The sequence below is a fragment of the Mesoplodon bidens genome (genome assembly GCF_964165515.1).
Source record: "Mesoplodon bidens genome assembly, chromosome: 10".
Taxonomy (NCBI): Eukaryota; Metazoa; Chordata; class Mammalia; order Artiodactyla; family Ziphiidae; genus Mesoplodon; species Mesoplodon bidens.
The window spans coordinates 12,123,027-12,135,319 of record NC_138172.1 but is presented as its reverse complement, the minus strand read 5'-3'; the positions used below and the strand labels follow the sequence as shown (position 1 = coordinate 12,135,319).

The 12,293-nt window shown below is 41.7% G+C and overlaps 1 protein-coding gene across 3 annotated transcripts in view; it reads right to left on the bottom strand.

Annotated features, from left to right (window-relative positions):
- SUMF1 (sulfatase modifying factor 1) overlaps positions 1 to 11,701 on the bottom strand; it is a 107,504-nt gene extending 95,803 nt beyond the window's left edge. For 2 of the 3 annotated variants that reach the window (XM_081247663.1, XM_081247664.1), the window contains exons 1-2: positions 11,419 to 11,701; positions 2,246 to 2,419 (exon numbers count right to left, since the gene is read on the bottom strand). In XM_081247663.1, coding sequence (XP_081103789.1) covers positions 2,246 to 2,419; positions 11,419 to 11,688 — 444 coding nt within the window. In that variant the 5' untranslated portion in view covers positions 11,689 to 11,701. The remainder of the gene's footprint in view (positions 1 to 2,245; positions 2,420 to 11,418) is intronic. The other variant, XM_081247665.1, reaches the window with a different exon arrangement.
- Positions 11,702 to 12,293: the final 592 nt, after the last annotated feature.

The following is a 12,293-nucleotide window of genomic DNA, read 5'->3' as shown; positions in this document are numbered from 1 at the left end:
CTAATATAGGTGGTCTAAGAGATCACACGATGAGATACACCGACCTGCTGTTGGACAAACTCTTGAAATCCCATGATTTTAACCACCACCGGCATTTCAAATGATGCTCGTATCTCCAACTCCAGTCCTCTCCTCTCCTCACCACATGATATTAATGGCCTACTAGATCCCTCTATTTCCAGCCTTATGAGCACCTCAAACTCCTTTTGCTGATTAGAGCTCATCATCTTTTCTCCACCCCAGCTCTTATTTCTGTAGTCCCTTGTGGCATCACCATGCCTGAGAACCCAGACCATTCCTTCACTCAACAACATGTACCAAACACCTATCAGATGCCTGGCTTTGGGCTAAATGACAGAGATATAAGGTCAATATTACAGAGGCATGGTCTCTGTCCTTAGAGCACTCGCATATGGGGCCACAAACAAAAGTCAAGTCAAACAAAGAAAGGAAGAATATAATTACAACTTTACTTGACCTTGTAAAGCAGAGAGTATAGAGAGAAGCCTCCTTTTGATAGGGTGGGCAGAGGAAGCCTCCCTGAGAGGGATATTTAAGCTGAGATGACTCGAGAATGAGAAGGAGCCAGCCATGCAAAAGGGGGACAGGCAACGGGGTCAGGAAATTCCAAGCGGGGAAAGTATGGGCTGCACCCCCAAGATGGGAAAGAGTGTCAAGTCTGCAAGGAATAGGAACAAGAACAGCAGGGCTAGAGCATGGTGAGCAAGGGAAATGTGATATAAAATGAAGCTGGAGAAATGGAAGAAAAGAAACATGAATGCCATAATAAAATGAAGTATTTTATCCAAAGCAGGGGTTTTAACCCTTTGTGTGCCCTGGACCCCTGTGGCAGTATGGTGAAGCTTAAGGATCTCCTTCTCAGAATGAAATGTTTAAGTGTGTAAAATAAAGTCAATACAATTACAAAGAAAACTAGTGATATCAAAATATTAGTAAAACAAATTTGTGCTACAGTAACATATACATATATGTATATCTATACATTAAATATAGATATGTATAAATAATACATTAAATAAGATCTAGTGGCAGGTCTCATAATTATCATTTCTAAAGTAAGGATGAATACAAACAATATTTTATGATCTCTGCAACAACAATAATGGGATACAAATTGTCTGTGATTTCTACTGGTGATAAAGTCATAGGCACAGCTGCCACTACTGTGGTATGTTGTCTATTCCTAACCGAAGGAAACGCTGAACTTCAGTTAGAGGGTAATAGAAATCCAGATGCAATATTTCCCCATCCATGCTCCTAGATGCCCTAAACTCTTCTTATTCTATCTAGTCTTGATGGGAAGCCCACTTCTAACTTCATCAGACTACTGAGGAACTTGACCTGAGAGTATCCTCATGAAACAAAAAGAACAGCAACTTCCTACTACAAAGAGGTACAAAAAGACAACTACTTTGTATATTTTAAGAAATTCCAAAGAAATGCAAAACCAAATTTGGATGTTGTTTTGCTTTCAGCATTCGCTCTGAAATTTTGTTTTAAAGAAAGGAAGATGTTCTGGCCTGGAAAAAAACAAAAACAAGGACAGGGACTTCACAAACTGAAGGCAAGGGTAGGGTAGAGTCCTTTGGTAAGAAAAAATTGGGAAACCTACATAACAAGGATATTTTAGACACTCACAGAAACTTTCATAAACTAGAAAGCCTCTCTCTTCCTATTCCTGTTTAGGACAAGTATCCACTTTCAGAACCTTGCTCTGTGATTCAGTGACCACAGGATAAAGCCTGGAACTGCCAAAGGAAAGCTTATGAGTCGTCAGGCACTGGAATAAGACCACAAGAATGAAAAGCTGCACTTCTGCATCTATTACTTAGGAATTATGCAATGCTCTGGAACATCCAAACTATAATGTTTTGAGAGGAAAAGTGGCCTTACTTTACATGCTCTCACCTCAAAAAGCCTGAGAGGACAGTGATGCTCTCGGGCAGATTAAAGCCCTGACACACTAGAGCATAATGGTTAAGACAGGTCCTGGGGTCACACTGGCCAGGCGTGAATCCCAACTCCGCCACTAACCGGCTGTGGGACTCAGGGCAAATCACTTTGCTAATCCCCAGTTGGCCACCTGAAAAATAACCTGCCTCACTGGGTTGCTACGAGAACAAAAATTACATGAAATATACATAAAGTGCCTATCACAGCACTGGGCATACAGGAAAAAGCGGTCAACTGATCAAGTTCTTCCTCCCCATTCCAACCCCATTACCTCTGTCAAATAGCCAGTTGAGTTCACAAACTTCTCAAATTCAGCATTACTGACTTCATAGGCATCCATGTAAAAGGCATCAATAGCAACTCTCCTCGCAGGTGCTTCCCCATCCTGCTTTATCTGAGGATCATCTGTGCCCATTGTAAATACTCCGGCAGGGATGGGGACCATCTGCAGCAAAAGGGGAAACACGGGAAGTCAGGCCGTCACCGCCAGAGTGAACCTGGGTCAAGTGTAGAGTGCCAGAACACAGTAAGCACCCAACAGCGAGCCATCCTCTGCCACAAAAGCCACTGTGAAATGAGTAAAATCATGGCATACTCCAATGAATGATTAGTCACAAAAAGAAGTGAACATTCTTTAGGGTAGTAATTTCTTTAGGAAAAACGCTACATAATACACATCTGCACACGCCATGGAAACAGGTCTGGAGCAACGGTCACCAAGCTGCTAATGGCTGCAGTGCAGAGGCAGGGAGAATATTCCACTTCTTTATACATTTGTGCATTTTTGTCCTTTATTATGTCCATATTTCTTTTGAATTATTTTTAAAAGCAAATATAAAATGCCAAATACAATCTTTTTTTTTTTTTTACTTTTTTTTTTTTTTTGGCCACGCGGCATGTGGGATCTTAGTTCCCCGACCAGGGAAACCCGCGCCCCCTGCAGTGGAAGCGCAGTCTTAACCACTGGACCACCAGGGAAGTCCCCATATATAATATATTTAAAAACCCACCGAGTGAATCTAGGTTCCCAATGATAATGGAAAAGACATATCATTGAAATGGAAAATCTAAAAGGTTTACTAAAGGACCATGTCTTGACCTTATTTAATACCTTATTAAAACTCTAATTGTTCCTATCTACTGTTTCACATAACCTCTAAACACCAAGAGGGCAGCAACTGAGGCTGCTTTGTTCACATGTTTTCCTAGCACTAAACATAAGATCTGAGGATCACACCGAAAACTTTCAGTGAAGAAACACAGGTCCATCCTCAGCATCACTTGGGAAATCCAACATTACAGTGGGCATCCAGTTTTACTGGGTATCCTAAATACATATCCCTCTGTCCTCTCCCCTTTTCTTTTCCTCGACTGATGCTGTAGCCTCACAATTGTCTCCTTGCCTCCAGTCTCATCCCTTCACATTTCTCCCGGCTCCTCTCTAAGCCATCAACCTTCCTTTCAATCATTCATACAAGTATTTAAGCCCCTACTGAACTTTCCAAAATATCTGTCTTCTGTATCCCACACAATTTGTTGAAGCTCTGCTTGGAACAGAAAAAGACTGGAAACAACCTAAATATTTTTCAATATTGGAATGATTAAATTGTGGGCCACCCAGAAAATGGAAAATTAGGCAGCCATAAGAAAAGGAAAAGAAGGAAAACAACAGGAAAAAAAAAGACACTTTTAATATATTGATATAGAGAGATCTCACCGCGATGAAGAGGAAAGTGAACAAAGCAAGGTGCACCCTAGAAAGCATGGTGTGTTATCATTTGCATGAAAAGGAGGTGGGCGGGAGAACACAGATTCACGTATTTCTTTGTATTCGCTTACATTTGCAGAACACAGCTTTGGGAAGATTTCAAGAAACTCATGCAGTGGTTGTCTGAGGGGAAGGTTATTACGTAAGTGGAAAATTTTTCACTATACACCTTTCTACAGAATTTTTTTTTTAATTTTAAAACCATGTACTCTATTCAAAATAACAAACAATAAAGTGTCAATCTGATTATACCACTTTCCTACTTAAATTCTTCAGGGATCCCCAGCACCTTTGAGGGTAAAATATCTCAGCATCAGAGCCTAATCTCTCCCCATCTCTCTCATCCTGTACTCCACCTGCACTTCATCTCTTGTGAATAACATCAATGCTCAAGGATCACCTCCTACAGAAGAAGGCCTTCCCTGCCTGCATTTCCCTCTGCTGGCTGGGCATATCCCCCTCCCTCATTTGGGATCCTCTGATAAACACCTCTCTAAACAACTGACACACACTGTACATACTTTAATGGCTTGTTTTTACCTGCCCTAGATCCCAGGCTCCTTGGGGACCAGAAATAAAGTTTTCACTTCTATGTCCCCAGCTCCTAGTTCGGTGCATAATTCATGGAAGGAAGGAAAGAAGGAAGGAAGGAAGGAAGGAAGGAAGGGAGTGGGGGGGATGGATGGATGAAGAAACTTCATTGACTGAAAGAGTGACATCACGGATACAATGAAAAAATGTATTATTTGAATTATTTCTAATTATAAAAATTCTCTTTCTTTTATAACACCATCCCAGACATGGATAGCACGCCTGCATCACAGTGAAACCTGTTTAAGAGACTCTGCTCAAAGACTGAACTAGGTTCACACATTATTCTCATTATTCTCCAAGCATCTGGGACACAAGATTCCTCAGTCGAGATGAGAAGTCAGAATTTCAAGCAGCTCTGCAAAGAAGCAGAAAAATAGAAGCCTGCAGACGAAAGCTTAAAATGATTATTTAAATGATCTAATAAAAGGTTTCATGTTTCCTAAAGGAGTTTAAGGAAAAAAAAAAAAGCTTTCCAGCAGCAGACAAGTAGGTCCTTCTCTGAGAACGGTTGTTCATCCCAAGGTGCAAACACAAGGCCTATAGGAAACTGTGCCCATTGTTCCCAATGAAGTATTATAATTATCTCAGTTTTTCATCCCATTCTCCCTCAAGGTGAGCACCAACAATGCTAATACAACCATAACTTCCACTGTGGACTCCTGGCCTAATTTTTTTTCTTTCATTAACCATCAGAGATAGCCAGCAATGAATAAGCCAAGCTTCCATCCTGGAGGCTATAGATAAAAATAGCCTGCATGGCTCTGACTGGATCATAATTCCCAATTTGCACTAATGAAGTCTCTGTCCTACAAATGTAGAATGTCGTTCTAGTGAAATCCAGAGCATCAGGTCTCACACTCCTAAACCAAATACAAAGAACCATTTTGATCAAGTCTTCATGAAGGTCCAGATTCAAACAGTCCATTCCTCCTAGGACGTAAGTTAAAACCCCTTCTGGCACATCAGTTTCTGCCACTGCCAAGCAAGCCAAAAGGGCAGGTGAAGTCAAAGCAACTCTCTTATCACTAGGACCATATCTGAGCTACACACTCTGGCCAGGTGCAGTGGACATCTATGATTTTTGCCCACCTGGCACCCATTCCCTCCTGTTCTTGTAAGAGCAAGTGACATCTCTTTGAAAACCACTTCTTCAACTAAGTACATATCTCAGGTGGAGCTGGATGACACTGCTCCATGCCCCCCACTCCCCCCACACACACACATACCCCGCCCCTGCCCCATGACTCAGGCCTAGCCAATTACCACATTCTTTTGACCACAGAGATGTAATCAGGGATAGGCCCATGACCCAATCAAAGTTAATCTCAGAACTTTTGCTGGAGCTATGAGGGAAAGAAAACTCTCTTTCTCTTCCAGCTCTTTGATCATTAGAAGGAATACTACCTAAAAATGAAGCCAACAGGGAAGAAAGAGGAGCTGCCAAGAGAGAGCCAAAAAGAGAGATCTGGAGATGCTGCCTGAGGCCCTGCATCCAGCTGTGTCTGGGACCATATCTGCACTTGAACTTCCCAGCCATGAGAGCCCATAAATGTCCCTACCCACACTTCTTTATCAGCCTACTAAGCTAGTTTTAAGAATCTTTTCTTTCACTTGCTTCTGTGGGACTTTTGTTCTACACACAAAAATGAAATAAGTTTATATGCAACTCTTTTGTGTAGCACTTCTCCTTTTCCTTCTTTCCTCTCCTCAAACCTAAGTAAAAAGCTAAAGGCTCCGGAGAAAGCTGGGTGAATAACAAGAGAAGCAAGCTCCCTGGATCTGCCCACAAACTGCTGCCTTATCTACCTACGCAGGGCTTACCTGCCTATAACATCCTGTCACTCTACTGACACAAATCATAGATGAAATGGCATTAAAGTTCCTTCAAGCCCTGGGATTTCATGATTCTATTCAGCCTCAGTTGTCACATCTGTAAAGTGGGGGATAATATCTCACAGGATCCTGGGGAGGATAAGATACAGCAAAAAGACTGCTTTCCAAAGGTTTCTTTAAAAAGTAACTCATACCCTTAATTCCCCTGGCAGTTTCTCAATATTGTATCCAACAAAAAAAGGTAAAAGATCATTCCAGAAATTGTTACACAATGCCTAAATGTGTAAAGCGCTTGGAGGATACAGACATTAAAACAGGTCTAAAAAATTGCTTCCCGTGTAGAAAGAGATATCAGACAATTACACAAATAACACTACTTCACAGAAAATATACAAGTTTCCATCAGACTGACAAAATGCTATGAGAATTTAGAGGATAGAAACACCACTTCTTCCTGGAGGAAAGGGGTCATAGAAGAGATGGTATTCAATCATGTCTTGACACCTGGGTAAGCATTACCCGATCAAACCATCCTCAGACCGGAAATTGACTGACTTTACCCACATATACGGAGATACCACGTACAATTTTATTGTCTCATGATCTTCAATGCCTTTTCAAACAACTCTTTTAAAAGATACATGGAGATTAAAACATTTTGATACCTTTTTATAAAATAATAAGCTGTACAGAACATTGTTAGAATAGTTTTCTCAATGAGCATTGTATATTTTTTAATCAGAGGGAAGTTAAGTAAAATTTGAAAATATCTATATTGTTTCCCAGACAATTCTTACTGCCATAACTTTCTAGTGAAACCTAAATTCCTTGAGGGTAAAGCCCAGTGCTATTTACTTCTTTGTAAATTTAAAAGGGTGAAAATGTCATCCCCAGAAACCTTAAACTACTTACATATCCCAGAACACACCATGCACTTGTACAATGCTTCGTTTGTACCCATGCTATTCTCCTTCTTGCAATGTCCTTCAATCTGCCCTTCCATCCCCAACTCCTGAAAATGTCTCCTCCAAGGCCTAGCCTAATGTGGTGTTTTCTTTGAGCACTTCCTGACTTGTCCAGGAAACAAGAATTCTTTCTTCCTCTCCAAGTACTTTGTACATACTCCTCCTATAGGAGTCACTATAGAAAAATGATGCTTGCATATAACTGTGATTGTGTGTGTGTGCGTGTGTGTGTGAGAGAGACAGAGACAGAGAGACAGAGACAGAGACAGAGAGAGCGAGACAGAGAGAAAGAGAGAGAGGTCTACCAACAAGTCAATGCCTTGAGGGTAGGGCATAGGTCTTTCTTTTCTATAAGCCCAGAACACAGGACAGAGTCTTATACAATATGTGTACCAAATAAGTATTTATTGAATTAAACTAAATAAACAGAAAACAAAAATAGATTCAGTACAACCTCAATCCAAATCCCAGCAAGTTATTTGATCGATATCAACAATATGATACTCAAGTTTATATGGAGAGGCAAAAGACCCAGAAGAACCAACACAATATTGATGAGAAAAACAAAGTTGGAGGAAAGACACTATGCAACTTACTATAAAACTACAGTAGCCAAGACATGTATTGGTTAAAGAACACCCAAACAGATTAATGGAACAGCAGAGAGAGACCAGAAATAGACCTCCATAAATATAATCAAATGATCTTTGACAAAGGAGCAAAGACAATACAATGGAGCTAAGGCAGTCTCTTCAACAAATGTTCATACAACTGGACATCCACGTGCAAAAAAAAAAAAAGAATCTAGACAGAGACCACTCTTCAAAAGACAATGTCAAGAGATTGAGAAGACAAGCAACAGACTGGGAGAAAACAGTTGCTGATGACACATCTGATAAAGGACTGTTTTCCAAAATAAACAATTCTTAAAACTCAACAATAAGAAAACAAACAATTAAAAATGGGCCAAGGACCTTCCAAAGAAGATATACAGGTGGCAAAGATGCTCAGCATGTCAACCAAAAAATGCAAAATTAAAACAAGATACCATTACATACCTTAGAATGGCCAAAATCTGAAACACTGACAACACCAAATGCTGACAAGGGTGTGGAGCAACAGGAATTCTCATGCACTGCTAGTAGGAATGCACAACAGTAGAGCCGCTTTGGAAGAGTTTGGTGGTTTCTTACAAAACTAAGCATACTCTTGCCATATGATCCAACAATCACATTCCTTGGTATTTACCCAAAGGTGTTGAAAATTTTATGTCCACACAAAAACCTGCACCCAGATTTTTATAGCAGCTTTATTCATAATTGCCAAAACCCAGAAACAAGCAAGATGCCTTTCAGTAGGTGAATGGATAAACTGTGGTACATCCAGACAATACATCATTATTCAGCACGAAACATAAATGAACTATCAAGCTATGAAAAGACACAGAGGAAACTTAAATGAATATTACTAAGTGAAGGAAGCCAATCTGAAGAGCCTACATACTGTATGATTCCAACTATAAGACATTCTGGAAAAGGCAAAACTTATGGAGACAGTAAAAAGATCAGTGGTTGCCACTGGGGAGGAGGGAGAGGGATGAAGAGGCAGGGCACAGAAGATTCTTGGGGCAATAAAAACATTCTGTATGATACTACAGTGATGGACATATGTCACTGTACATTCGTCCAAACCTATAAAATATTCAACACCAACAGTGAACCCTAATGTAAATTACAGTTGACTCCTGAACAACACGGATTTGAACTACGGGGGTCAACTTATACGTAGATTTTTTCAATAGATACATACTTCACTACTACATGACCTGCACTTTGTTGAATTCTGGAATGCAGAACCACAGGTATGGAGGGCCAACTGTAAAGTTATACTAGGATTTTTGACAGCGCAGGGGGCCAGTGCCCCTAACCCACATGTTTTTCAAGGGTCAACTGTATAGACTTTGGGTGATTATGATATGTCGGTGTAGGTTTATCAATTGTAACAAATGTACCACTGTGGTGGAGGATGTTGATAATGGGCAAGGCTATGCCTGTGTTGGGGCAGGAGGTATATGGGAAATCTCTTTACCTTCCTCTCAATTTTGTTGTGAACCTAAAACCACTCAAAAAAATAATCCTTTTGGGGCCTCCCTGGTGGCGCAGTGGTTGAGAGTCCGCCTGCCGATGCAGGGGATACGGGTTCGTGCCCCGGTCTGGGAGGATCCCATATGCCGCGGAGCGGCTGGGCCCGTGAGCCGTGGCCGCTGGGCCTGCGCGTCCGGAGCCTGTGCTCCGCAACGGGAGAGGCCACAACAGTGAGAGGCCCACGTACCGCAAAATAAATAAATAAATAATAATAATCCTTTTATTTAAAAAAAGAAAGAAAATTAAGAAAAAAAAGGGTTATCACTACGACCATGTATCTCACATAATATTGGACTTCCTGAATTCAGAATAAATGGCTAAGTGTCAGAATTAGACCAAAGTCATCTACACATGAACTAAAACATCTGAAACCAGGGAAAACAGAGAGACAAAGAACAGCCTCCTATGAAGTCCTAAAGGTCTTGGTGAGAAGTCTACTTCAGGTTCAAGCATTAAGTTTAAGAGTCCTTGAAGGCTTGTGAGCTGTGTTCTCAACAACTGCTAGTTTACTAATAACTTGGGATGCTGCCAAACATTATGGAAACTGAGTGAAAGGGAAGACAAACATAAAATAAATACACATATACAAAATATAAATTAATTAATTATATATTTTTCCCTTTATAAAATGAATGTAAAATATGGCCAAAGATGACCCATACAATACTCAGTACGGACGTGAAACCACTCTAAAGGGATGAAAAATGTATATCTTATAATGATACATACATCCCACTCTGGAATCAGTAGGACACTGGAGCATTTAAAATGAGAAATGTTCAGTACTGGTCAGAAGGTTTTCGGCAAAAGTTTGACAGAGACCAATGTACATGCAAATAAGACAGCGCCCGTTAGTTACAAAGCAGATAAACAGAGGGCTTTCCCTGGAGGAGGAGGGAGAAATTGATTATCAATTACCATTCAAGTTATAGAGGAATTAAAATCAAGTATGGCCAACACACACTACACAACTGTAACCAAGGCTCCCCACCACACAAAAGATAAGCACTAATAATGCAGGGAATCCTCTGAGGAACAACAGGAAAAATTTTAAAGGCGAGTAATTATACAGGATGGAGAAACAATGAGAAGTCCAGCTACCAACCTCCTAACACTCTATACCCAAGTCACAAAAATACGGTCCTGACTCCCCTCCCTCTCACAACCTAGCTGGGGAGAGACACCAACAGACAAATATCTTCAGTAATGGTTACATCAGAGCAAACAGGTACAACTGCGGCAGCATATGGAAATACTGAAGGGAAAGGAAGGAAAGAGGTCAGGTAAGGCCTGCAGGAGGATGTTACCTCTCACCTAAGTCCTGAAAATTGGTCAGAATTAACCCACAGGAAAAAAAAAAAAACTGGGACGGAAAAAGCTGGAAAGGGTGTACTGATATTCAAGAAGAAGAACTTCTTTGGGAGTCAGCAGATCTAAGTTGTTTTCACAACCATACCAATATGCAAAATACCTGGAATGGTAAGAACTAAGGAACAGTTATTAATTTTTTTGGTTTTTTGTTTTAACTAAGAACTAAATAATAGTTATTATTAATGTTATTATTTACATATCCTAGCCCATAAAACATTCAGGCACTGTGCAAGGTATAGATAAACGATAGTAATAAAACAACTACTGTTTACTTAGTCTTTCCCATGTACTAAAGTGCTAGGAATAGCAGAATAAATAAGACAAGTCCTTGTCCTCAAGAAGCAGAGTCTACTGTCAGAGACTACTGATAAGTAAACAAGGTTAGAGACACTGACACCCAGCGTCATGATTCCTTCACAATTAATAAGAGGAACGCAGGACTTAAACCCACATCTATCTGACTTAAAATTCTGAGAACCTCATCAAGAAGACAGGGTGCAAGAACGGGGAAGCAGGAGATAAGAGGTAAGAAAAGGAAAGACAACTGTCCTCAAACCAAACTCCCTAATGCTCAGCATTATGCAGAGCCCCAAGACCCACCAGTTTCGGAGGGCGGAAGAACTTCTCATCAAACTGCAGCTGCAAGTGCGCGATTTGGCAATGTGATTATAATCTTTACTTGCCTTCCTCCAACCCCTGGCCTTACCCATCCCAACCCTGTCGAGGAACCCGGCGACCCCCACCCGTCGTTAGGGAACCAAAAGAGCACCTTGGTGGGCGGGAACGGCCGCTCTCCGGCTACCGAGCCCGGGGCGTTCGCCTCCCGCGAGTATCGGTGCGCGGCCGCCGAGCTGCCATGGGCCCCGGGCCGCTGGGGAGTGCCACAACCGCACGAGCCCGCGAGGGACGCCGCGCCCGCCTCGGCCCCGGCCTCTTCGCCTCCCGCCGCCCGGCCCAGCAGCAAAAGCAGAGGCAAAGAGAGAACGAGACCGAGCCAGGTGCCTCGTCCTCGAGCCGGCCCTAGCGCGGGCGCAGCCATGTTTTCCCACTAGCCATGTGACCCTTTGGGTCACGTGGCCCCGCCCTCCTTAAAGGCGCCAAGCCCTAGGCTGACTTCAGTGTGCCTAAGAGTTGCCCTCTTTCCACCTCTCTCCAGGTACCTCTCATTTAGAGCCTTCCTGTTTGGCTCTCCTGACGTGAAAACAAGAAAACCCAAAAAGTCTTGGCCTTCCGCAGCCTGTGCGCCCCATTATTATTTTTAGGTTGAAAAAATTATCATCGAGTTTATTGAGCATTTGTTATGTGCCAGGCAATACACTAGGTGAGCACTTTATTTTTTGAAATCTCGTTTAATCCTCACAAGGACCCTGAATGTTGAGTGCACAGAACACTTAAGTGATCTGCCCAAGGTCACAAGGCAAATAAATGTCAAAAGATGAGGTTTAAACCCAGCCACACTGCGTCTCTAACACATACCTTCAAACCCTGAGTTTTAAACCATTATGCTGTAATGCAGGCAATTCAATAAGTTTCCCTTAACAGGAAAATGGAAGATGAACGTGTTGAAGGACACCTCACCAAGGGATACAGTTAGAGAAATCCCTACTGTGGCTCTCAAAGTGTCGTCCCAGACCAGCAGCATCA